Source organism: Anabrus simplex, chromosome 4 (assembly GCF_040414725.1).
Source record: "Anabrus simplex isolate iqAnaSimp1 chromosome 4, ASM4041472v1, whole genome shotgun sequence".
NCBI classification, from domain to species: Eukaryota; Metazoa; Arthropoda; class Insecta; order Orthoptera; family Tettigoniidae; genus Anabrus; species Anabrus simplex.
In genome coordinates, this window is record NC_090268.1 from 436,742,111 (window position 1) to 436,769,660 (window position 27,550).

Here is a 27,550-nt window from a genome sequence, read left to right on the forward strand (position 1 = left end):
AAACACAAACTATGAATCGCTTATGCATCGCGGTGCGACATCTGGCGTACACTTTACGTACTAGTACTGTCGTTTACACAGCAAAGCCGAACTATAGAATTCCTACTAGGAATAAGATTCGCATCGAGAAATGTTGTATAATGTGTGTGTGACACAGTTGTTGGCTTAAGATAATAAAGGTTTAGAAAATTCATGTCGATCGATCAAATTATAGATTCAATTCAGATTTCATTTCCATTCAGTTGGCAGTATTACCGGAACCGGGAGAGCTCCCTCCTTACTCCTCACCCCGTACACAAATCAATCACTAAAAAGTGTGCCAACAATACACTCTTACCTCTACAGTACTTTCAAAGACATTCGAATGATGTTCTCAAAATTAAACACAGGTATTCCTTCAAGTGAATCTGTACGGCGTCTTTTCAATAAATGCAAAGATGTACTTTCCCCCTCAAGACGTCGACCATTATCGATGTAAATTTTAAGAACCAATTTATTTATTTATTTGCAAAGTAAATGTAAAATGGTTTCAAAATGATGGGAAAATATCTTTCCGAAAATTCCAAGGTATCTTGATAAGTGTCACCTCTCTACGCTGTTATTACAGCCCCAGTGTAAAAAAAAACCCAGTGATGTCTGTAAAAGTAATTGTAATATTACTGATTACTAAGGTCCGGAAGTTGAAGACCTAAAATTCTCTAAAAATGACCTGCAAAAAGACCTACAAATCCAAAAAAAGGAACTAAAAACTGGCAGAAAGACGTAAAATGGGATCCAAATTCATTCATAATTTTGTTTTAACGACATATTCAATGAAGGAATATAATATTTTTAAAAAACACAATCCTGGCGTATGCAACATTCAGTGCAAAAATATATTAATGAAATACTTCTTCTTTCAGACGTTATATATCTTTACAGTAGATTAACATAATTAACAAACGAAATTCCGCTTTCGTTAAAAAAAGTATTTGCATAATTTAGAATAAAATGTTGTTTCCATATGGAATGAATTCAGGGAACCCGCAATGGACATCCTGGAGAAATATATTGAAATTAGTATAACTTGAATCATACTAGGGTTATGGAAATGATGTAAAGGAGAGGGCATATAAGTCTCTGGTAAGACCCCAACTAGAGTATGGTTCCTGTGTACGGGGCCCTCACCAGGATTACTTTGTTCGAGAAGTGGAAAAAGTCCAAAGAAAAGCAGCTCGATTTGTCCGGGATGATTTCCGAGAAAAGAGTAGTGTTACAAAAAAGTTGCAAAGTTTGGGTTGGGAAGACTTGAGAGAAATGAGACGAGCTGCTCGGCTAAGTGGTATGTTCCCAGCTGTCAGTGGAGAGATGGCATGGAATGATATCAGTAGACGAATAAGTTTGAGTGGTGTCTTTAGAAGTAGGAAAGATCACAATATGAAGATAAAGATGGAATTCAAGAGGACAAATTGGGGCAAATATTCGTTTATAGGAAGGGGAATTAGGGATTGGAATAACTTACCAAGGGAGATGTTCAATAAATTTCCAATTTCTTTGAAATCATTTAACAAAAGGCTAGAAAAAACAGATAGGGAATCTGCCACCTGGGCGACTGCCCCAAATGCAGATCAGTAGTGATTGACTGATTGATATATTCACCTCCAAATTCTTAGGTGCAAAGGATCGTCGGTTTTCAGACAGTGCCTGGCGAAACATCGGTAACTTCTCTCCACTTCGGCGGATATTACGGATTTATAGTCTTCAAAAACACTCACATCAGCACTTCATTTATCTTGCAGATAATTTGAACCCCAGGTTTTTTCAAGCAGTAGATTAATTTTTTCAATTCATTTCATTTCCTCTCATTTCAGATGTGGTTTAAATATATGTATTTTCTTTAGAAAAGATGTTTAAGATGTAATCGATGAACATCGATGAATTGAGTAAAAATGTAGTCAAAAGACATCAAGTTGCGAAAGAAGTCGTTAAGACCTAAAAAGGTCCTAGAAGCCAAAAAACGCCGAGAAAGGAAAAAAGGACAAATAAAACCCACCTTTTCTGGCCTACAACGCCCCAGAATGAATATATATTATGTTGGGCCTCGTTCTCGGACACTCGAAAAATAAAAAAGGAATTTTCTTCAAATTCCGAGCGCTACTGATTACTTTTAAAAGTAGGCTAACTTGTATTCGTGACTGAGTAATATATTTCTCAACTAACTGTGATTGAGCCCAATTACTTTTTTCTTTTACCCATCTTATCACTGGTTACAGTACTGTATGTGATAAACAGTCCATACATTCACAGAGGCCTTCGTTCACTGCCCATGCTCTCTCAGCTGCATTGTCCTGCACTCGTCGTCAATTCAAACACATAGCACCAACAATACTCACTCTTCATTGTCCACCGACTAATCCAATGCTGACCGGCTGCAATCACTCAATTGGACTTCTGACAGAACTGAACCATCTCGATCTCTGGCAGAACTGAGCCACTAAAGCTCGTACGACCTGCCTTAAATAGGGACGGCGGCCCTTCCAGGTACTTCACGAGAGCATAAGTCCCCTGCATCATCGCACCAAATTTATCATTGTGAACTTTATCTAAGGCTTTGAATTAGGTATCGCTAACTGAATATCAAAGGCATCACTTACAGTTTGCCAGAACCAATCTGACATATGCAGGCTGTTTTACGTAATGCCCCGTTTTCATGCTTGGAGGCCTGCGAAGTGAGAGGTTGTCTCGTCAAAACTGTCGGGAAAGACAAAACGACTCTGGGAATGGAGAAAGAAGAATTAGCACTGGACAGGAGAAAGGGGGGTGTCTCACCATTAAGAAACCTGACTCCGTTTGAAGCAAGAGGGAAGAAGAGGTTACTCACCGAAATAATTGTCAGTTACTCGTCGCTGATTGCGGTATGCATACAGGACGGTGGTCACATGATCGTTGTTGGCGTCCTGGAATCTGAGAATTCCACCTGAAAGGACAATGTCGCTATATTAATATTTTAAAATCCACTCAATACAAAACACAGAATGAAAATCCACAGCCTGTTTCCAGTCATTCGACCGGATCAGGAATGGAATGAATGAAGCCCCCACATAGCGGCGAGGATAGGAATTGTGCCGGCTGACGAAGCTGGTCGCACTCCTCTGGGGCAATGATTAATGAATGACAGATGAAATGAAATGATATTGGAGAGTGTTTCTGGAATGAAGTATGACGGGGTAAACCGGAGTACCCAGAGAAAAACTTGTCCCACTTCCGCTTTGTCCAGCACAAATTTCACATGGAGTGACCGGGATTTGAACCACGGAACCCAGCGGTGAGAGGCCGGCGCGCTGCCTTCTGAGCCACGGAGGCTCTAAAACACATAATAATAATAATACTAATAATAATAATAATAATAATAATAATAATAATAATAATAATAATAATAATAATAATAATAATAATAATAATTGTGTAGGTGTGCCCAACACTTGTGCCGTTTCTCTACGGGGTTGGGTACGAAGGGAGATGAATCTTCGTAGCGAGTTTTTACGACCGGATACCCTTACTGACGTCAACCTCATCAGAGGAGTTCACGAGATGTACCCATAACGAAGGAGATGATAAGAGAAAAAGAGAGGGTGAAACCCAACATCGGCCCGTAGCATGCTCCTATCGAATAATACTAAAGAATCTGTTCAAGGCTTTACGTCGCTATCGGATGGACGAATGCAATCCTCAATCCATATGAGTACTGCGGAGAAGTTGGGAATTTAACCCGGGATTTTGGCACGCAATGTAGTGGTTGGAAATTGTATACCACCACCTCTGGTACCCTGCCGGCCAACATTCGGATATTGGTTTGCTTCCGCCAAAGGGACACTTTAACTGGATAACCACGGTGTAGACTTGACGCCTTGACGGTGATGGCTAGCAGGCAGGCTGCGTCGTTCAGAAGTGAGCGCTCGTTTTCAGAAAATGCCGTATGGCGTATTAATAATATTGTTATTTTATCTGACTCTGCAAAAGATCTCGAGAAATCGCTGAATGGCATGGGCAGAGTCTTGGGGAAGGAATACTAGACGAAAATAAAGAAGTCCAAAACAAAGGTAATGGAGTGCGGTCGAACAAAGTCAGGTTATGCAGGAAATTTTAGATTAGGAATGAAGTCTTAAAGGAAGTAGATAACTATTGTTACTTGGATAGTAAAATAACTAACGATGGTAGAAGTAAGGATGACATCAAATGCAGACTAGCGCAAGCAAGGAAGCCGTTTTATAGGAAAGAACATTGATATAGGATTTAGAAAGATGGTTTTGAAGACTTTCCTCTGGAGCGTGACATTGTATTGAATTCAAATATGGACGATAAGTAGCTTAGAAAGAAAGATAATATAAACTTTTAAAATGGTGTGTTACAGAAGAATGCTGAAGGTGGGGTGGGTAGATAGAATCACGAATGAAGTGATACTGAATTGGATTGGTGAGAGAAGATCGATTTGGCTAAATTTGTCGAGAAGAAGAGATAGAATGACAGGACACAACTTCAGACACCCAGGACTTGTTCAGTTGGTTTTTGAAGGAAGTGCAGGTGGTAAGAACGGTAGAGGCATACCAAGGGATGAGTATGACAAGCAGATTAGAGCAGATGTAGGATGTAGTATTTATGTAGAAATGAAAAGGTTAGCACAGGATAGGGAGGCATTGAGCACTGTATCAAACCAGTCTATGGACTGATGACTCAAACAACATTGTTGATACTACGTGGAACAGTAAAATATAGATGTTTTTGTACTTTTTTGGTGATTCATAGCATACTCTAGTGGTTTGAATATTATTCGAAACAATATGAAAATGAAAACCTACAACCTGTTTTCGAGTCAATGAGCGGGTCAGGGATGGGATGAATGAAGGCCCCAAATTGCGGCGAGGATAGAAATTGTGCCGACGGCCGGGGCCTGTCGCACTCCTCTGGGGCAATGATTAATGACTGACAGATGAAATGAAATGATACTGGAGAGTGTTGCTGGAATGAAAGATGACAGGGGAAAACCGGAAAATCCGGAGAAAAACCTGTCCCGCCTGCGCTTTGTCCAGCCCAAATCTCACATGGAGTGACCGGGATTTGAACCACAGTATCCAGCGGTGAGAGGCCGGCGCGCTGGCGCCTGAGCCACAGAGATTATTCGAGACAATAACATGTTAAAATTCTTTTATTATGAAATTAGGATGATTTCCCATATTTGAGTTCACGTAAATGAAGTTTTACTGTGCTGCTATTGTTATTATTATTATTATTATTATTATTATTATTATTATTATTATTATTATTATTATTATTATTATTATTATTATTATTATTATTATTATTCATGACCAGGCCTTCTAGGGACCACATGTCAATTTCAAATCATCCTCCCTTGTTGTTTCCCCATGCATGTTTTTTTTTTTTTTTACAATTTGCTTTACGTCACATCGACACAGATAGGTCTTATGGCGACCATGGGATAGGAAAGGCCTAGGAATGGGAAGAAAGCGGCCGTGGTCTTAATTAAGATGCAGCCTCAGCATTTGCCTGTTGTGATAGTGGGAAACCACACGGAACTTCCATTATTTTAGTATTCCTTCATCATTGCACTATGCTTTATTGTTCTCTCCTCAGACCACTTTGGGCCGGGCCTCCTTTCCATTCTTCCTGGGAAACCTTTCATTCTTAAACTTTCTATTAAAAACTTCTCTTTCTATATTTTCCTCTTCTCTTACCTTGATTCTTTCTAAATCTTTCTTGTATCCTTTTATCCAGCTTGTTGTTGACTTATTCTCCAAAAGGTACTTGAATATTTGTTTTGTGAATCTTTTATCATCCATTCCATACATATGTCCAAAAAGAGCAATTTCCTTATAATTTCTGTTATGTTTTCTGTGTTCTGCTATATTTCCTTATTACTTCTTATTCTCCATTGTTCTATTGTTTTCATTTTTCCTAAGGCCGACTCGTTGGCTGAATGGTCAGCGTACTGGCCTTCGGGTCAGAGGGTCCCGAATGAGTTTCCCGGCTGGGTCGGGGATTTTAACCTTCATTGGTTAATTCCAATGGCCCGGGGGCTCGGTGTTTGTGCTGTCCCCAACATCCCTGCAACTCACACACCACACATAACACGCAGTTACCTACACATGGCAGATACCACCCACCCTCACCGGAGGGTCTGCCTTACAAGGGCTGCACTCGGCTAGAAATAACCACACGAAATTATTATTTTATTTGTCCTAAGATTTCTTCCGTTACTTCTTTCTTCGTTATGCTTAACTAAAAAGCGCGATTGAACTTATTTAACTGATGTCGTCGCCTTTTTCTTCTCCCAAAATCTCTTCATCTTCTCGCTGTGGCTTTTCTTGCGATCTCCTGACCAGGTTTTGTGGGTGGTACTGAAGAACTTTTCCAACTTCGAGCAGCCAGTTGTTTTTTACTTTCTTTGATAGGACAAGGTTCAGAATTCTTTGGGTCAATCTCTGATTACTCATTCTGAGAATATGTCCGTAAATTTTTAAACATCTTTCCTAAATGTGTCTGAGATTTTCTCGGCGTGTTGGTACAGGTCAAGGTATTTCGTAATCATCCACATTCCCCCTGTACAGTGTAGTCCAAAAGTTTTTTCTTTCTTGCTTTTCTACATCTTTAACAATGATCTGTCCGCATTGATGAGTGTTTCAGATGAACATCGTGCTTCAGGCTGGATTACAGTGTTATAATGACTGTTTCAAGTGAGTCTGCACGCTCTTTCTTTGTTTGCTTCAGTCCTGAAGGTTGGATGACTTCTCCCACGAAATGTATTTAAAAAGTAAGAAAGCTTTTCCAAAGTATGGTAATGCCAGTATTCGACTACTGTGACGTAGTATACAGTAACCTGAACGCCTCGCATTCCATCAAGCTCCAAAAGGCACATGACGCATGTGTTCGATTTATTTCAGATATACCAAGGTTTAGCCATATTTCTCCCGAATTTGATAGACTTTCATGGCTTCGCTTAAGAGAGCGAAGAAATTTACACACTGTTTCCTTGTTACATCGTATACTGAACCTTAACACTCCTGAATAACTTACCACATATTTCTATTACCTTCTAGCATTCCTACCAGATCATCATTTACCTCAGTACTAACCATTCCCATTCACCGCTCAACTGGTTACAGTAGATAATTTGTAGTCGCGGCCAGTTACCTTGTAGGTAACGAATGTCCCATTTAATTCAATGCTAAAAGTGAACACATTTAGGTACATCCTGTAGACGATATAACCATTACATTACCTTTAAACAATTCATGGATGTAGGGTAGCTCATGTTAAACAATGCCATGCATATTTAGTACATTTGCACCAATGAGGTCTGATAAATAAAATAAATAATTAGCTGATGCATTTCTTTTTTTAAAAATTAAAAATTTCAATGCTCTTCACATAAGTATTTAAACTTCTACAAAACATATTGACCTAAATTTGCATCACTTTCATCATTTGGGTATGGAAAGTAAGTTGAGTAAGTTTCATAGTTATAGCTCTCTTACTTTTCAAGAAATATGTACCTAAAACTGAAAAAATCACTTTTCTTGCAATTACAATTTAAATTTTTACCAATGAAAATACTGTATTGTCTTCATAATTAGAACAATCATGCCCCATAATCTGGATCATCTGCATCATTGGCTTCTTCACTCTTCCTTTTAGTGTTCCTTTCTGGCATCTTGCCAAGTAACGTTGGTTCGTTTTTCAGCCTTGATCACTCGCTAGTGGTCTATATCATTGAGGGTTGATTTTGTGTTGACACCTGGTTCAATATCTAACAGCTTTAACACTTTCTTCTTGCCAGGTACTCCTTCATTGAATCACAAAACTGCATCATACACGTCAAATTTCATTGTTTCCAATCCCACATACACAGGTTTTGGTGACCTTGACCATATTTCAGAATTAAAATATTCATTAGGATTCTGTGTGGCACCATGCAAGCATTATTTTAGGAGATCCGGCTTGCTTAGTTCCATGTAAATGGGCTTTATTACCTCAATTACTGGACCAGGTAGGGGATGTTTGTGGTCATAGGTGCTTCCTTCCTTTTCATTTTATCGGAACCTACACCATGTACAGTATATGTAGTTCAACTCTATCTTGAAAACACTTGGTTTGTCTTGGAGGTTAGGTTCACTTTTGCACTTACTGTTTCTTATTTCAATAATAGTTCCTTTAGACTCACTACACTGACTTATGTTAGAGGTGTACTTATTATCTCTAAATTTAGCTTTGGAGGAGACTTGTTTATCCTAGGCATTATAAGATCTATATTTTTAACACAATTCAACACATGCACACAAATTACGAACAAGCTGAGAACTGACACGCATTCCCGCCCAATCTCTGTATCCAGAGAATAAACAAGGCAACTGCATATGCAGTATTGCCAATACACGTGTTTAAATATTACCTTTGTGAGAAATATGCTTCTGTGACACTGCTTTACAGAGATCTATGTCTTTTAGTTTCGGCAAGTATAAAAGGGGCGTGGCATCCATTGTGCAATATGGCACAAACTAAGTTATATCTAAAAAACTAACAGTCCGATCTTCATGAAACATACTAAGATATATTCAGAAAAGTGTGCGTAATTAAGCTAAACAATAAAATAAATGTCCGCCTCTGTGGTGTAGTGGTTAGCGTGATTAGCTGCCACCCCCGGAGGTCCGGGTTCGATTCCCGGCTCTGCCACGAAATTTGAAAAGTGGTACGAGGGCTGGAACGGGGTCCACTCAGCCTCGGGAGGTCAACTGAGTAGAGGTGGGTTCGATTCCCACCTCAGCCATCCTGGAAGTGGTTTTCCGTGGTTTCCCACTTCTCCTCCAGGCAAATGCCGGGATGGTACCTAACTTAAGGCCACGGCCGCTTCCTTCCCTCTTCCTTGCCTGTCCCATCCAATCGCCCCATCCCTCCACAAGGCCCCTGTTCAGCATAGCAGGTGAGGCCGCCTGGGCGAGGTACTGGTCATTCTCCCCAGTTGTATCCCCCGACCCAAAGTCTGAAACTCCAGGACACTGCCCTTGAGGCGGTAGAGGTGGGATCCCTCGCTTAGTCTGAGGGAAAAACCGACCCTGGAGGATAAACAGATTAAGAAGAAGAAGAAGAATAAAATAAATATCCCAAATTTGACCCCTTTAGGCTACAAGGTCCCCTTAAAACATAATTCTTCATGTAGGTGTATGTATGGTCGGACAGAATAGCAGGCTTCATGTTCTGAGTCCCGCCATATAAAATAAATAAATAAATAAATAAATAAATAAATAAATAAATAAATAAATAAATAAATAAATAAATACATAAATACATTAATAATAATAATAATAATAATAATAATAATAATAATAATAATAATAATAATAATAAGAATAATAATAATAATAATAATAATAATTGTTCCGAGGTATCTGTGGAACAGCAGAGGTGAAAGAAGGTGTTGGGGAGAATGGGTCTAACTACACAATCAAAGTTAATTTAAAACTGTAACAAAGGTTATATTTTTCTCTCTTTTAAAGGAAACAACAAGGAACAAGGTACCAGTAACAACACTTTAAGTCTAGGAAAGACAAGATTGGCGGTATAAACAGAACTTGGGCTTCAAGGCCTTACTTTACATTTCCTGAGCGCTCAGCTCACACTACACATATTTACCAAAGGGCAGAAATCCCCTTCATACATCGAGCACTTACTCCCAACTTTTAATATCAAGCCTCACTGAGGCACGTTTACCACAAATAAAAGAGCTGACCCATTCTCAATTTTCTGAGCCGATTAAAGGCCATAACAGACTTTACTATTAACTGCCCTCAAGGCACAACTTACAAGGAAACAGGGGTATCTTGTTCCCAACCTACTGGGCCTTAGCAGAAAAGAACAGGTTAAGTAAATGGGCCAAAGTACAAAGATGAATGGAGGCGTGTACTTGCACTCCTACATGAAACTTCTTAAAACCTGAGGCACTAGGCCGATGAAACAGGGGCTATTCCCAAACTATGGAGGTGACTCGTATAAGAAAACAATTTAAGGTATTACAGAAGGGAAGAAAACCAGTTACCAAACGTAGTCACCTCAAACCAATATGAAGGGGAGCTCGAGAGGGTAAAGCACTCTCTATCCCCGAATTGCAGTTATAGATTTAATGAAGATTTTACATCATACGGCAAAAAATTACATGTCGGAAAGATACCGGTAGTTTACATCGTAAGGGGATTCGGACCTTTCCCGAGGGTTAAACTGCTGAGCTAGCAAGAAATAAAGATGTTAAACGGCCAGTACCTTATTGAAGAGCTGCTGCCTGATGAAAGAGGCGCTTCCCGCCTCCTGCTACATGTCCATCCACTAGGTTAGACGTTGATGAAGTGGCCGAGAGACAAGAAAATCAGCAGTTTTTATACCCTCGGGGAAAATTCGAGAACTTTCATGAATAAAGCAGCCACACCCACTCAATTTTATTGGTCAGTGTAGACGGTACACTCAAAATCGAACAAGAAGAAAGACACGATTGGTCAAAAATTAATTACAGAAATTCTGGATTAGCTCAATTCAAAACTGGCGGAAAGAAAAGATTAATATTGCCAACCCACAAATGAATGAACGAAATTTAGTAAAGAGCAAACTTATGATTACAAAATTTCTTCAAAAAAGTTCCTTCACTTCGCACCAGGGTGCATGATCATAGTTTTTTAGTAGAGACGTCTATAAGAGAATGTCCACACTTCTTGATCAATGGAAAACAAAACAAGTCGAAATCCACACAGTATTGACAGCTTCGTATTCACAAAATTTACGGTAGTGACATCTTCTGAGAAACTTATGAGTTGATCCAGTTTTGAAAGTTCAGAGTTTCTCCTGTAGAGGAGGATTTATTGGCGCAATATTTAAAACTGCGGCGTAGGAGTGTACCGCCCGGTACAATAATAATAATAATAATAATAATAATAATAATAATAATAATAATAATAATAATAATAATAATAATAATAATAATAATAATAATAATAATAATAATAATAATAATAATAATAATTGTACCGGGAGGTATACCTCAACCCCGCACATTTAAAAGAAGTGCTTTAAGGAACGCTATCTCTCATACAAATCTTGAAACAGCTAGTGCATGAAGTTGGGACGTTAATCAGAATATGTCGTTTGTTATTTTAAAGTTTCCTAAACTGACTGGATTTGTTTGTTTTGTTTTGGTGTACATCAAGAAGTTTGAACTTTTCTACCTAGATGTCTCCACAATAAAACTGAGGTCATGTACTCTGGTGCAAGATGGAAGAATGAGTGTTTCAAAGAAGTTTTGTTTTTGTATGTTTTCTCAACTAAATTAACTTTCATTAATTTTGGCATTTCAAGGTTTGCAACACTTCCTTCTCATCCCGCCAGCTTTTGAGTCTGGCCAATCAAAAAATTTTCTGTATTTATTTCTCAGCCAAAATTAGGCTTCTTGTACCTTTTAATTCTGCCAATAAAATGAGAGGGCGTGTCTGGATTTAGTCCAGAACCTTCTCGAAACCTCCCATCGGGTATATAAGCTGCGGCTTTTTCAAGCTACCTTGTCTTATTGATCGTCGAATTTCTGAGTGTGTGTGTTTAGACAGGAGGCGAGGTGCCTCATTCTTCGGCAGGCAGAACAACAGCCCAGGTAATGGCCACCAGTTTTATATCTCCGTAGCTATCTCCGCAGACTTACCCGAGGGGAAGGTTCTAATTTCTAACTATGTAACAGTCTGCTTCCTAAAATATAAACTTTCTTTCGGTTAATGTAAAATTTCATAAAGACTTAAGCAGTAAATCGGGGATAGAGAGTGAGTTACCGTCTCGAGTTCCCCTTTAATTTATCTTGAGGTGACTACGATTTTGTAACTGTTTCTCTTCCTGTAAGCACTAATCAACCTTCCTTCTAGTCACTTCAGTAGCTTGGGATTAGCCTCTGCATCATCGGGCCGCGAGCCCAAGTAGGTTTTTATACTTCGTTTTCTCGGAGCGCAAGTGTACGCCTCCATAACTTTGAGTATGGGCCAGTAATTTAACCTCTTCTTCTTTTTCACGAAGGCCCAGTAGTTTGGGTAATTGATACCCCTGTGTACAAAAATTGTAAATTGTAGTTTGGGCCTAGAGAGGCCAGAATTGTAAGGTTTTTGTGTAATGTTGCCTTGAGTATGCTGTAAGAAATTGGGAGCGCAGTCTCTTGGTTGAAGTGGGAGAGCATGCAAGCTCTTTTCTGACATTGCTCTAACATTGCGGGGTGTCTCTGGAATGCTGTATATTGTAACGGTTGGAGCAAAGTGCTCTGTCTTGGGAGATTTCTCTCCTTGTCTATCTAAACGCTACATTTGTGGCGTTGTAAACTTGTTATTTGGAGTTTGAAGCTCAGGAACTGTAAATTTCGTGTATCAACATTGTTTTGTACCTGTAACCTTGTTATTTCGCTAAGGGAAAGATTTGAAAAGAAATATAATCTTTGTTTTAAAGTTTTAAACTACGGAAACTACGTAACAATAATAATAATAATAATAATAATAATAATAATAATAATAATAATAATAATAATAATTGTACCGGGCGGTACACCTCCACTCCGCTAATTTAAAATGTGCGCCTGTTGAAACTCCTCTGCTGGAGGAAGTCTGAACTTTATCTACGCTATTAATTCTTTACCTTCTCAGAAGATGTCACCACGTGGAAAATTTTGAGTTTTTGAACTGTGTCATTTTTGATGTGTTTTTGTTTCGCTTGAAGTAAGAAGTGTGAACTTTCTCTTCTAGAGGACACTACTGAAGATCAACAATAGTGCACCCTAGTGCGGAGTCAAAGAACTATTTTGTTGGAGAAATTTTTGTTTCAAATGTTTGTTCTTTGCTAAATTTCTTTCAGTCATTGGTTAAGTTGGCAATATTAACCCCTTTTTTCCCCTTGTTTTAAATCTAGCCTATCCCGAATTTCTTTGAGTTATTTCCAACCAATCCGATGTATCTTCCCCCAACTTGGATATGTTTCTGTACCCTAGCCAATAAAGAATGTGCGGGAGGGTGTTTTCATTCCCCTAACGCCTAGAAACTTCTGCGAGAGGATATAAACTGCTGATTTTAGGGTCTCCGGGCCACTTCTGTTCCATCTTTCAGTGTATTAAGTACATAGCAGGAGGCGGGAAGCGCCTCTTTCCTCGGCAGCGGTCAACAACAAGGTAATGGCCGATTAATTACTTCTTTCTTTGCTAGCTCAGCAGTTTAACTCTCGGGGCGGGTTCTAAGCTTTCCACCATGTAACCGTTTCCTAAATGTAACTACTCTTTTCATTTATTCTCTTTTAAAGCTACATACTGGGATAGAGAGAGCTAACCCTCTCGAGCTCCCACTCATATTGTTTTGAGGTGAACTTATTTTTCTCAACCTATTCTTCGATAACGTAAAACAAATTGTTCTTTTCTTAAGTCACCTCTTTAGTATGGGATTAGCCCTTGTATTAACGGCCTAGTGCCAAGTAGGTCTTAATCAAAGTGTATTAGGAGTGCAAGTTCGCCTCCTCTCAAATTGTTATTTTAGAGGTCATTTAATTAACCTGCTTTTCATTTAATAGACCTCAGTAGATTGGGTATTTTACCCCTGTGTTTATGTCCGTTGAGGACAACTTGAAGGTGGAGTTTGGTGTGGCCTGGGAGAGGCTTAAATTTGAGAGCGAGTGGCTCTTTTGAAAATTGAGTGTTGTACGCCTCGTGGAGGCTTTTCAGTGTAATTTGGAGCAAGGGCTCCTAGGCATGAATGGGGTTTTCTGCCCCTCTGTTGAAACTCGTGTTTGGGGTAAAACTGAGCTGATCGTCCAAGCAGTGTAAAATCAGGGCGCGAAGCCCCAATTCCTGTAAATATTGTAACTACCGTTTTTGATTTGCTACTTTGTACCTGCCATGCTTGTTATTTCTTTGTTTTTGAAAAGAAAATATAACCTTGTTAAATTTTAAATTAATTTTGCTTTCGTAGCTGGAGACCTATTCACACCCGCACCTTCTTTCACCTCTACCTATCACGGAAAACTCCGTAACAAGTGGAAGCAGAGCGTGGTTGAATGGGTCTCAATTTAGCCCCTTTTGACGGCTAAACATTGTTTGTTCCGAACTCTAACTATTTTCCCAGTTGCTGGAATTTTTTGAGTTTTTCAAAATTGTTCTGTCACCATGCCCGGCCCTCGCGATGTTCTCCATCTTAACTATTTGCGCAAGGAGGAGTTGATCTATGAATTGACTATTAGAAATGTACAATCTGGAGGCACGGTTGCAGTAGACACAAACAAGCTTAGAGAGTCCCTAGATTTGCCCATTTCCATCCCCAATTTGGGAGAGAAAGAAATTGACGACTCTCTTTCCACGATCACGGAGAATATTACTGGGCTAGCTTCTGTAGTTAGTTTTTTTGATGAAAATGATCCTTCTCCTAATCAAATTAAGCGTGTGCAAGCTAGGCTATATAACTTTTCAAATAGAGTTAACGATCTGTTGTCTCTAAAGTTGAATGACGTTCAGAAGAAGGAAGCTAGTACGCTGCTTGAAAATATGTCTGAATTATCTAGCAAGGTCACTCAATTGTTAACTGGGGAAGTTCCTCCCAAATCTGATCAACCCACCATAGTGAATGTAGGTAGTGAGGAAGAACCTCATAAGGGAGAAGTTAATAGGAAAACCATCGCCGCTCAAACTATCTCTGCCCCATTGGACAACGAATCTGAACGCCGTGCATCGTTGAGTAACATCCGTTCTGAATTAACTTCCTTGCCATTGAAACCTTTACCTACTATGTCACCCGGGTTTAGCAGCTTGCCTCACCCATTGGCAATGTTGCTCAGAGCTATCTCTAAGTTTTCGGGTAATACCACCAGTGAAGTAATTTCATTTTTAAGATTTCTGGTTGAATTTCAGGATCATGCACTTGTGTTTTCTCTTTCTCCATGTCAAATTTTGCAAATTATCTATCCGTATGCTATTGGTATTCTCTCAGATAAAATCGTAAGAGCCATTGCCGAGCAATCATCTATTGAGGATTTCCATGCCCATTTGCTAGCTAACTTCATCCCGGCTAGGGCCAGGTCTTCCCTTATTCAGAAGTACTATTATCGTGTACAGCGCTTGGATGAGAACTTGGCTGACTTCATACAAGACATTAAGTTTTATACTCGGGTGTTTGCTCTTCACTTCCCTGAGGATCAAATTGTACAAGCTATTGTGGAAGGTATTTCACCATCTTATAGGTCATACTTGTGTTTCGCGGCGTGCCCGCAAACTTTCTCTGAACTTGAAGCGTTGGCCGTTTCAGCGGAAGGAGTTAGGTACGCCGATTCTTTGCGTGTGGCAAAAGAACCCCCTCCTTCGTTTAGTAATACTCGGCCTCCACCTCGCCGACCAGTCACACCCCGTAAATGTTATGCTTGTGGGTCGCCTGACCATCTTCGCAATAAATGTCCATTGGTCAAAACTAGTAGGGCAAATAATGGAGCTGGTTCAGCACAAGGCTGTTTTAAATGTGGGGCTTTCTCACATATCGCCAAGAATTGCCCAAATTCGAATAGCACCCCCTCCTGCTCAACTTCTGGTGCAAATTCCACCTATGCCAATAATAAAAAGTGACTAGTGGCTTCGGCTGAGTCGACTAATCTATCTTCCCGAGACTCAGCCCCGGGTAAACAGGTTGTAAATTCAGGGAACGAGCAATTTTCAAATTCATCTTTTGAAGGTCCCAAAGAGTGTCTTAGGATTGCGGCGGATTCCCCCGCACCGGTCCCCTTTCTCAAAATTGAGTTAAATAACGAGCCTATAACAGCTCTCTTAGATTCAGGTAGTGTTTGTCCTATTATTTCGGCTGATTGGTATTCAAAATTGAAATCTGTTTGTAAACTTCCTAACTATTGTTTGTCGGCGATCCAATACGTTTCGGCTAATTCCTCTCCATTAGAAATTCTCGGTTCCTTATATGTCAAAATTCGTATTTTTCAATTCACATGGAAAGTTAAATTGTTTGTGGCCAAGCATTTTGTCTTGCCCCATTATATTGGGAGCGGACTTTATTTCTCACACTGGTCTTGTGCTCGATCTCCACTCTAGGTCGTGCACATTCAAATTTGCTTCTAATTGTAAAATCCCACTATTAAAGTGTAATTCTGTGTCATGTTCGTCTATTTCGCCTACCCAGGATGAGATGTTGTTAGACCTTAGACATCTACCTGAGGAGCAGGCTGATAGTATTCGCAAACTGTGTCAGTCGTTTCCCGAGGTGTTCTCTGATACTCTTGGTGTTACTGACCTTATTGAATACAAAATTGAGGTCACGGATTCGATTCCTGTCCGTTTTCCACCTTATAGGCTATCTCCACCTAAAATGAAGGCTCTAAAAGAAATCATCGATCAGATGTTGAAGGACGGTATTATTAGGCCCTCTAAGTCAGCGTATTCTTCGCCTATTTTTTTAGTCCCGAAACCCCAAGGAGGCTTCAGGCCTGTCATTGATTACAGGGCTCTCAATCGGAAGGTGGTGTTACAATCTGTGCCCCTTCCCGACCTTCATTCTTGTTTTTCATGGTTTCGTAAGGCCAAGTTCTTTACTATCTTGGACTTGAATCAGGCCTATAATCAAATTCCCCTTGCCGAAGAGTCTAAACATCTTACAGCGTTTGCCACGGACTGGAATTTATACGAATACAACCGCGTGCCTTTCGGGCTCCCCACGGGAGCAGCTGTACTCACTAGGCTACTAGATAGGGTCTTCTCCGACATCAAATTTGAGTACTTATATCACTACTTGGATGATGTCGTCGTATTTTCAGAAACTTTTGAAGAACATCTAGATCATCTGCGAGAAGTTCTCGATCGCCTTCGTAAGGCTGGGTTAACTGTTAAGTTGTCCAAGGTTGCCTTTGCTAAGCCCTCTATGTCTTTCCTAGGGCATATTGTGTCACCTGATGGTGTAGCAGTCGATCATTCTAGAACACAGGCCATCCGTGATTTTAAACCTCCCAAGGACATTAAAGGTATCGCCAGGTTCATTGGTATGGTGAATTTCTTCAGGAAGTTTATTCCTAACTTCGCTAATAGAGCGGCGCCCTTAAACCTTCTTCGTAGGAAAGGCATCAAATTCGAGTGGGGACCTTCTCAACAAGCCGCTTTTGAAGACCTTAAATTAGCTCTTTGTAATGCCCCTGTACTTGCTATGCCTGATTTCTCGAAGAAATTCATTGTCCAAACCGACGCATCGTCGTCAGCGGTAGCTGCAGTCCTTCTTTAAGAGACTGAACTAGGGAGGCGCCCCATCGCCTATGCGTCTAGGACATTGTCGGCTCAAGAAGCCAAGTATTCCATCTATGAGCTCGAAGGTTTGGCAGTCTTATTCGCCTTAGAGAAGTTCCGTCTCTATCTGGAACATGTCAAATACGACCTGGAGACAGATAATCAAGCCTTAAGCTGGGTCTTAGGTAGGCCGCGTCGTACTGGTCGTATAGCCCGCTGGGCCATCCGTATTTCTGCCTTCCAGTTTGATGTTAGACATATCAGAGGTACCGAAAATGTTGTTGCTGATGGACTCAGCCGTATGTTTTCTAACGACGTCGAGACCCACGAACCGGTCGACAGTTCATCACCTTCCGAGTCCATACTATCTAAGATTAATGCCATCCTAACAGATGCTCCCATGCTCTTTAGGGATATCGAGAAATACCAACGTGAAGATCCGACGCTGGCTCCGATAATGGAAACCCTTTCTTCTGGGGAACATGTTGTCCCTTATGTTCTGAGGAATGGTGTTCTATGTTGCCCTTCGAGGCATGATAAGATGATGAAAGTTGTTGTTCCAGCGGTTCTTGTACCTATGATCTTCAAGTATTATCATGAGACCCCATTAGGAGGGCATCTTGGTATCTTTAAAACTCGTGAAAAGATTCGTGAAATGTTCATCTGGAAAGGTATGGACGGTGAAATCCGTGAACTAGTAAAGGCTTGTAAATCCTGTTTGCTTAGTAAACCGACCATGTCCACCAAGGTAGGCCTCTTGTCTTCTCAGCAAGCGTCGCGCCCCATGGAACGCCTGTATATTGATTATGTAGGACCATTCCCCCAGTCAAAGGGTAATGCCAACAAGTTCATCCTTGTGTGTGTAGATGGTTTTACCAGATTTTCTTGGTTATTTCCGACTAAGCTGGCTACCGCTCAGTCTACCATTACTTGCTTAAATTCTATTTTTGCTTCTTTTGGTCCGTGCCAATATATTGTATCTGATAATGCTAAGGCTTTTACATCTATCTTATTTCGTAAATTCTGTTTTGACTTATCCATCTCTCATGTAACTACTTCTGCTTATTACCCTCAACCATCTCTGGCTGAACGGGTTAATCGTAATCTCAGGTCCGCACTTATTGCCTATCATCATGAAGATCATTCCAGGTGGGACACGTCCCTGCATTGGTTAGCTTTTGCTTTGAATTCGGCGGTTCATGAATCTCATAAGTTCACTCCAGCTTCCTTGATGTTCAAGTTTGTTCCTAACACGCCGCTCTCTAACCTTTGGTCTCTGAGTGACATTCTACCCGAGACAATAGATCCGGATAATATTAAAGATCTTTGGAAGAAGGCTAAAGCCAATCTTAAGGTATCTCATGAAAAGGTTAGGGAAAAGTATGACCGTGGACGGAGACCCACCACTTTGAATGTAGGTGACCAGGTGATGGTCAAGAATTTTGTTCCCGCGGGCAAGCTTGCCCCCAGATTTCATGGGCCATGCATCATTCTCGATTTTCTTACGCCGGTTACATTGTTAGTAAGCAATCCAGCCACCGAGAGGATATTTAGGGTTCACCTGTCCCAGGTGAAACCGGTGTAAATTTTGTGTCAACTTGCTTCATATAATTTGATAGGAATATGAAGGTTATATTTTTTTTTGAGTTCCACTCTTAAGGCATTCTGCTCCTTCTATTTTATTTTATATGTAAGCGTTTCTGTAAAACCTCCCCCGATTTGTTAAACTGCCATCCTGTCCTTGCCACGGCCATTACCACGCTCCCGTCTCCTGCTCCACTACACACAGTGGCTGGCTTAGATGAAATGCCATGGATATCTGCACGCCGCTGGCCCCTCAATCTCTCTACATGCCTGTGCCCTCAAAAAAAAAATGATAATTGTCCAACAATTCTGCCGCCTAGCTTAAATGTTTCAGTGCCCCCGCAGCCGCGCGGCGCTGTGCCGCCGCTGGGTTCGAGGACGGGCCCCCTCGGCCCCAGCGAGGACGACATGTGCACGGCGAGCCGGAGCTCTCCTCCCGGCCTAGGCTGATGTGCGGCGCACGACCTGCCACATGCCCGCAGCCTGTATATGTTCACCGCGGGCGCGGCGTGCTTCAAAACCTCTGCTCCCCTCATAGTGCGGGCGAGCGGTATCTCAGGGTACTTGAGGGGTCCGAGCGGCCTCCTTTGGACGCAAGCTGCAACGGCCGGTCTGGCCATCCAACTTCATTAACCTCAACTACATGAACAGTTACTATAAGCAATGACTACACTGGGGAATTCAACAGCAATATTTGGTGGACATTGCAAAATTTTCATCACTTTTAAGTATTAAAAAAATTTATCTTCAGAATTCTACTTCTACAAACTTAAAGACTATACTTCACCTGCAACAACAAAATTTTTGAAACAAAATCAAACCAAACTAAGAAAATCTTATAAATTTATTTTTGGCAATTTATCTCCATATCTACATCAAAACTTGGACCTGGTTTTCAAACAAATTTCATATATCACCCCTGGTGGAACTTTTTGGGGGGGGGGAGGTCTGTACCGGGCGGTACACCTCCACTCCGCTAATTTAAAATGTGCGCCTGTTGAAACTCCTCTGCTGGAGGAAGTCTGAACTTTATCTACGCTATTAATTCTTTACCTTCTCAGAAGATGTCACCACGTGGAAAATTTTGAGTTTTTGAACTGTGTCATTTTTGATGTGTTTTTGTTTCGCTTGAAGTAAGAAGTGTGAACTTTCTCTTCTAGAGGACACTACTGAAGATCAACAATAGTGCACCCTAGTGCGGAGTCAAAGAACTATTTTGTTGGAGAAATTTTTGTTTCAAATGTTTGTTCTTTGCTAAATTTCTTTCAGTCATTGGTTAAGTTGGCAATATTAACCCCTTTTTCCCCTTGTTTTAAATCTAGCCTATCCCGAATTTCTTTGAGTTATTTCCAACCAATCCGATGTATCTTCCCCCAACTTGGATATGTTTCTGTACCCTAGCCAATAAAGAATGTGCGGGAGGGTGTTTTCATTCCCCTAACGCCTAGAAACTTCTGCGAGAGGTTATAAACTGCTGATTTTAGGGTCTCCGGGCCACTTCTGTTCCATCTTTCAGTGTATTAAGTACATAGCAGGAGGCGGGAAGCGCCTCTTTCCTCGGCAGCGGTCAACAACAAGGTAATGGCCGATTAATTACTTCTTTCTTTGCTAGCTCAGCAGTTTAACTCTCGGGGCGGGTTCTAAGCTTTCCACCATGTAACCGTTTCCTACATGTAACTACTCTTTTCATTTATTCTCTTTTAAAGCTACATACTGGGATAGAGAGTGCTAACCCTCTCGAGCTCCCACTCGTATTGTTTTGAGGTGAACTTATTTTTCTCAACCTATTCTTCGATAACGTAAAACAAATTGTTCTTTTCTTAAGTCACCTCTTTAGTATGGGATTAGCCCTTGTATTAACGGCCTAGTGCCAAGTAGGTCTTAATCAAAGTGTATTAGGAGTGCAAGTTCGCCTCCTCTCAAATTGTTATTTTAGAGGTCATTTAATTAACCTGCTTTTCATTTAATAGACCTCAGTAGATTGGGTATTTTACCCCTGTGTTTATGTCCGTTGAGGACAACTTGAAGGTGGAGTTTGGTGTGGCCTGGGAGAGGCTTAAATTTGAGAGCGAGTGGCTCTTTTGAAAATTGAGTGTTGTACGCCTCGTGGAGGCTTTTCAGTGTAATTTGGAGCAAGGGCTCCTAGGCATGAATGGGGTTTTCTGCCCCTCTGTTGAAACTCGTGTTTGGGGTAAAACTGAGCTGATCGTCCAAGCAGTGTAAAATCAGGGCGCGAAGCCCCAATTCCTGTAAATATTGTAACTACCGTTTTTGATTTGCTACTTTGTACCTGCCATGCTTGTTATTTCTTTGTTTTTGAAAAGAAAATATAACCTTGTTAAATTTTAAATTAATTTTGCTTTCGTAGCTGGAGACCTATTCACACCCGCACCTTCTTTCACCTCTACCTATCACGGAAAACTCCGTAACAATAATAATAATAATAATAATAATAATAATAAATATACTTGAATTTATACAGTTGTGATACTTTCCCTGTTATTATTATTATTATTATTATTATTATTATTATTATTATTATTATTATTATTATTATTATTATTATTATTATTATTATTATTATTATTATTATTATTATTATTATTATTATTATCTATATAAATAAAATCGTAACGATCGTGTGTCTGTACATTGACTATTTTGGCGAAATTTCCGTACAGTTATCCGTTTCAGGTGTAATAATGACCATCTGCATATTTTTTGCTTTTGGTGTCTGTCTATAACTTGAAAACTACTGGGTATATTTCTCCAAACTTCATATTTAGAATCCATCTCTCCTTAGGTAGGTTTTAGGGCCAATATTGTTTCTAAATCCCTGAAACCGTGACTTTGAACTCCCTCAAAATATACACAACCAAACTTGGAAATCTACATGCCTTGATGGAAATACATTTCTAAACCGTTTCTTCTCATCTGTATCATTTCAATACGAGGATTAATAAGGAAGATATCATTAATGAACCGTTTTTAGGTACAAGTCCCACCGGACTTAACTCAAGAGTGGGTGCGTGTGAAGCGTATTTCGTACAACTTGAAAACTACTGCAGATATTTCAACCAAACTTCGCATTTAACATCCACGTGTTCAAAGGTAGGTTTTAAGGTCCATACCATTTCAAATTCCCAGAATGAACTGGGGGTTTATAGGGAACCGATACAGTGATTTTACTCTCCCACAATACATACAAGACCAACCTGATTGGAAATCGACCAACCTTGATTGAAATCCATTTCTAAAACATTTTTTCATGTGGATTTTTTCGACGGGAGGATAAATAACGCCGGTTTTGAAGGCTAAGTCCAGCGGATATAGCCCAAAAAGTGTTGTACGTGGAGCAGATTCCTTATCTATACTTGCAATTTAAAAATATCCTATTCACTGCATGTACAGTAATTTAATTTGGTATCCGTTTCAATGTAGAATACCGTACCGAAGCACGGGTACATTTGCTAATTATTATTATTATTATTATTATTATTATTATTATTATTATTATTATTATTATTATTGATACGGAGATTCCGTGGTCCCAGAGGCATAGGAAGCACGTGGGTTCAATGGCTGGACAAGCAATTACTTAGAGCAACTTGTAAGATAAATTTCAAAAGTTTATTTCTTTCCTCTGAAAATCTTTTTAGAGAAAGGATATGAATGCATAACAATATAACAATATAACAGCTTGTTAATAACAGCGTCAGCTCTAACAATATAAGAGACTTAGAAGTCCGATCATCCGGTGCAAAACCTTGTAATAACTAGCCGACAGTTTCTTTACATAGAAAAGTGCCTGTTGCTCTTGACAGGTACAACATTTTATAAGAGCAGGATTTTCTCCCAGAACTTACATTACTCTGGTGTCTGAGTTCCACAATATCATAGTCATTTTTTCTTTTTACGGTGCATTAAGATTCCACCTCACTTTAAGGTGTTCATGCACAGTGGCTCCAATGTGGGCTTTTCCATAATAGTCACTGTTCGCAATGGAGCTAACACAAGAAAAAATTTACACTCTAAAAATAATTTACAGGGGAATAATAACCCATACCACGTGGCCTTAATGGTAAAAGAGAACGGTTGCACAAGACCGCCCATAAACAAACGACAAGGAGGCGAAACACCTGAACTCCTTGAAACCCTAAGCGGGCTTACGGCGCAATTATACAGAGGCTAATCTTATACTACACGGGGGTGACTAACTGAGAAACATAAGTACCAAAAAGGTTTATAAATTTAGATGTTTTGAAAACTTTAGTCACCCCATGTAAGGTTGAATGGCGTCTACGCTCTTCGTTCCCTTACGTTACATATTTCCCAGTAGGGAATAGAGCAGAGTCCACAGACTTGCCAAAATTCTACATTTAGACCACCAGTTTTTTTACAAACTTACATTAAATTTGTCCGCAGGGTCTTTCACATATCTAAGTAAATTCTGCCATTACCTTGTGCCGCTAGATCTGCCTCACGCCGGACTCGCCCCTGACCCTCTTGAGATAAGACGCACTCCCAAGACTGGAGCAATTCAGACAATGCGACCGTGACGTGCGCTGCCTTTGTAGTATCACAAGGGGAAGATTCCAGAACGTTTTACAGATAGCCTGGATTCTTACACACACACTCGGTTTTAATTGGCTAGAGAAAATATTTGCACATTTTCTGATAGGTTGATTACAATCGAGGAGAAACCAGCTGAAGTGTTGACAACTTCGGAACATTAAAAGAATTCTCAGAACCAGGTTTATAAACATAAAAAATAAACATTTCTTTATGAAATAATTAAAGTCTAGCCCGCTAGAGGGAGCAAATAAACAGATGGTAGAGACATCTAACAGTTGACGACCAAAGTTTCTTGTAGTTCACAAGTTCAAGTTTGTTTACATAGATGGCCTTAGAGAAGGCGCGCAATCAAACTAGCCGGAGAAGATGTACCCCTCGTACAATTATTATTATTATTATTATTATTATTATTATTATTATTATTATTATTATTATTATTATTCCCAAAGAATAAATTACACATTTACATGAGAAATGTTAAGATGTGAAGTGTATCTGATTGTGGCTTACCATTTCCTCGGTCTATTCCTGTAGCCCCCATAAGAACATCCTGACTATTCTGGAAGGAGAGAATGAAGGATCAGTGAATACACAATTCATCATAAAATAACATTTTGAAAGGAAGCATCCAGTAAAGTTGAGGGTACACGATTTATTGTACACTATGTATGTTACTTAAAATTTTATTATTTCTCCTTGTTTGAACACATATCCACTGAGTACAAATAACAGAAAAATATTTATGTTTTATTTTTATTTAGTCACTTTACCGTTCAGGGTTTGTTTTTCCCTCGGACTCAGTGAGGGATCCCACCTCTACCGCCTCAAGGGTAGAGACATTTGGTCGCGGATACTACTATGAAGGAAGACCAGTACCTCGCCCAGGCAGCCTCGCCTGCTATGATGAACAGGGACCTTGTGGGGGGGATGGGAAGATTGGAAGGGAGATACAATGAAGCGGGAAGAAAGTGTTCGTGACTTTAAGTTAAATACCATCCTGTCATTTGTCTGGAGGAGAAGACGGAAACCACGAAAATCACTTCGAGAATGACACAGATGCAAAACGAACCCCTATGCTTAGTTGACCTCGCGAGGCTGAGTGGACCTGGTTCTATTCCTGGTGAAAACGTTTAAATTTCTTGGCAGAGCCGGAAATCGAACCCGAGCCTCCGGGGGTGGCAGCTAATCACCCTAACCACTACACCACAGAGGCGGACATTTCAGACTGTTATGCCATTCATCGTTCCGTCCCCAAGCCTCTGTGAGTTAAGTAAACGCCTCCAAGTAGCTCTGTGACCTCGCTTAGTTTTAAGCATCTTATTTTTAAATAATTAAAAACTGAGGCTAACGATCGAGTCCGTATTCTCCCTTTGTTTCACTTATCTTCCTTGGCCGAGTTCATTACCCTCGTATCCTTCCCCATTCGCCTCATACACTCCACCACCGAATTCGGTTTATGCTCGCAACTTCATCCTTTAGCCTTCATATCCTCATTCCAAGTACCCTCCTGCCATTGTACCCGTCTGATTGTAGTTTCAATATTCTTGCTAATTTCATATCTGTTTCTTCCACCTTACCAAAAGGATGTCCTGACTGCACACACATTTCACTCCCGTACAGCTAAGTCGGTCTGAATACAGAACGATGTAAAGACAATTTTCCGGAGAGCTGACTTCTTCCTTTCAGAACAGAAAACGCTGATCGGAACTGCGAGCTCATTGCATTAGCCTTGTTGCTCCTTGGTTCAGATCCCTTTAATATACTAGCATCCTGGGAGAATACCATTTTAAATATACACGTTGTGTGTTGGGGGTCGTAAAATACCTTCACGGCATCCCCTGTATGCCGTAAGATGTGACTAAAAGGGGACAGAGGTTCTCATCTTGGGAGCGTGTGTTGATGACTGGGGTTTTCCTAGCCGAGTCACACATTGCTCCCACTTACTAGTGCCAGACTGCTCACTTTCATCCATGATATCCAACCTCCCTCGGTCAACTCTTGTTCTCTTCCGACAGCGACGGCATTAGATTGCCAGGTCTACGGATTTTTCATTTTCACGTCTTTCCTGACGCATCCGTTTCTTTTGTCGATACCTTCATTCTCCGAAATGTCGAACCCCTTCCTTTTTTCCCCTCTGATTAGTATTAACAGAGGATGCTCGTCCAATTGTATTTCTTATTAAAACAATAATCACCACCATTTTATATGTTATAAGTGATCCACCAGTTCCAATTTGGTGTTTCTCAGCTTACCTTCTTTTTGACGATTTGCTTTACGTCGCACCGAGACAGGATGGTCTCATGACAACGATTGGATAGGAAAGGCCTAAGAGTAGGACAATCCGTTTGGTAAGCCAATTATTTCCTTTAATCCAGGCCTACTTCTGATAAAAAAAAAATTGAGATAATAGCATAATCTCGGAAACTACAGATCCGGGAGAGGGTATTATTTGTTGTAATCTTTTCTTACTCTTGATACATGCAGTACACAAACTCTGATATCCTATAGAATCATTATAAAACACAAAGAAAGCTCAAATAAAAAAAGTGTCAGGAAAATATTTAAAAAAAAAACAACTTTAACACTGAAATGATTTAGGAATTGAACAGAGCAAAAATGGCCCGAAATGAACGTTAGGAATATGATGGTAATAAATGGAACATAGGAAAAAGAAACTTCTCGGACATGCTATAAAGGTTCATCGGATATCCCTAAAACGTAACCTCCCAAAGTGAGGGTCACCGCAGTAGTCATCCTCAGTCACTACATACCACGTGATGAAGAAGTATAATCGACATACCTACCTGCTGTAGGCTTTAACAAAGTTACATTTTATAGGTTCTTTAAATACAACTTCGTCACTAACTAGCATGTATCAATTCTTATCTCCAGCAATTTGTTTCCTCATATTCCCTTAATAATGTTGAATAACTTTGCACTTCTTCTCAGGTGCATCCACTCTCTGTTCAATAACTTTGCAAGGGTATACAATTTTAATTATAATTTTTCCTCCTATTCTCCTCATCCATAAATTTCTCTTTTATTTCCCTTGCCTCCAAACGATCTTTTATAAGATCGATCAATCAATCAATCAATCAATCAATCAATCAATCAATCAATCAATCAATCAATCAATCAATCAATCAATCAATCAATCAATCAATCAATCAATCAATCAATCAATCAATCAATCAATCAATCACTACTGATCTGCATTTAGGGCAGTCGCCCAGGTGGCAGATCCCCTATCTGTTGTTCTCCTAGCCTTTTCTTAAATGATCGCAAAGAAATCGGAAAATTATTGAACATTTCCCTTGGTAAGTTATTCCAATCCCTAACTCCCCTTCCTATAAACGAATATTTGCCCCAATTTGTCCTCTTGAATTCCGTCTTTATCTTCATATTGTGATCCTTCCTACTTCTAAAGACACCACTCAAACTTATTCGTCTACTGATGTCCTTCCACGTCACCTCTCCTCTGACAAATCGGAACATACCACTTAGTCGAGCAGCTCGTCTCCTTTCTCCCAAGTCTTCCCAGCCCAAATTTTGCAACATTTTTGTAACGCTACTCTTTTGTCGGAAATCATCCAGAACAAATCGAGCTGCTTTTCTTTGGATTTTTTCCAGTTCTTGAATCAAGTAATCCTGGTGAGGGTCCCATACACTGGAACCATACTCAAGTTGGGGTCTTACCAGAGACTTATATGCCCTCTCCTCTACATCCTTACTACAACCCCTAAATACCCTCATAACCATGTGCAGAGATCTGTACCCTTTATTTACAATCATATTTATGTGATTACCCCAATGAAGGTCTTTTCTTATATTAACACCAAGGTACTTACAATGATCCCCAAAAGGAACTTTCACCCCATCAACGCAGTAATTAAAACTGAGAGGACTTTTCCTATTTGTGAAATTCACAGCCTGACTTTTATCCCCGTTTATCATCATATCATTGCCCACCGTCCATCTCACAACACTATCGAGGTCACCCTGCAGCCGCTCACAATCTTGTAACTTATTTATTACTCTGTACAGAATAACATCATCTGCAAACAGCCTTATCTCTGATTCCACTTCTTT

The 27,550-nt window shown here is 40.1% G+C and overlaps 1 protein-coding gene across 1 annotated transcript in view; it reads right to left on the reverse strand.

Annotated features, from left to right (window-relative positions):
- Nucleotides 1-2,852: 2,852 nt before the first annotated feature.
- The window catches only part of LOC137500512 (integrin alpha-PS4-like), a 93,617-nt gene continuing 68,919 nt past the window's right edge, over nucleotides 2,853-27,550 (reverse strand). Inside the window, exons 7-8 of the mRNA XM_068227438.1 lie at nucleotides 23,972-24,020; nucleotides 2,853-2,956 (exon numbers count right to left, since the gene is read on the reverse strand). Coding sequence (XP_068083539.1) covers nucleotides 2,853-2,956; nucleotides 23,972-24,020 — 153 coding nt within the window. The remainder of the gene's footprint in view (nucleotides 2,957-23,971; nucleotides 24,021-27,550) is intronic.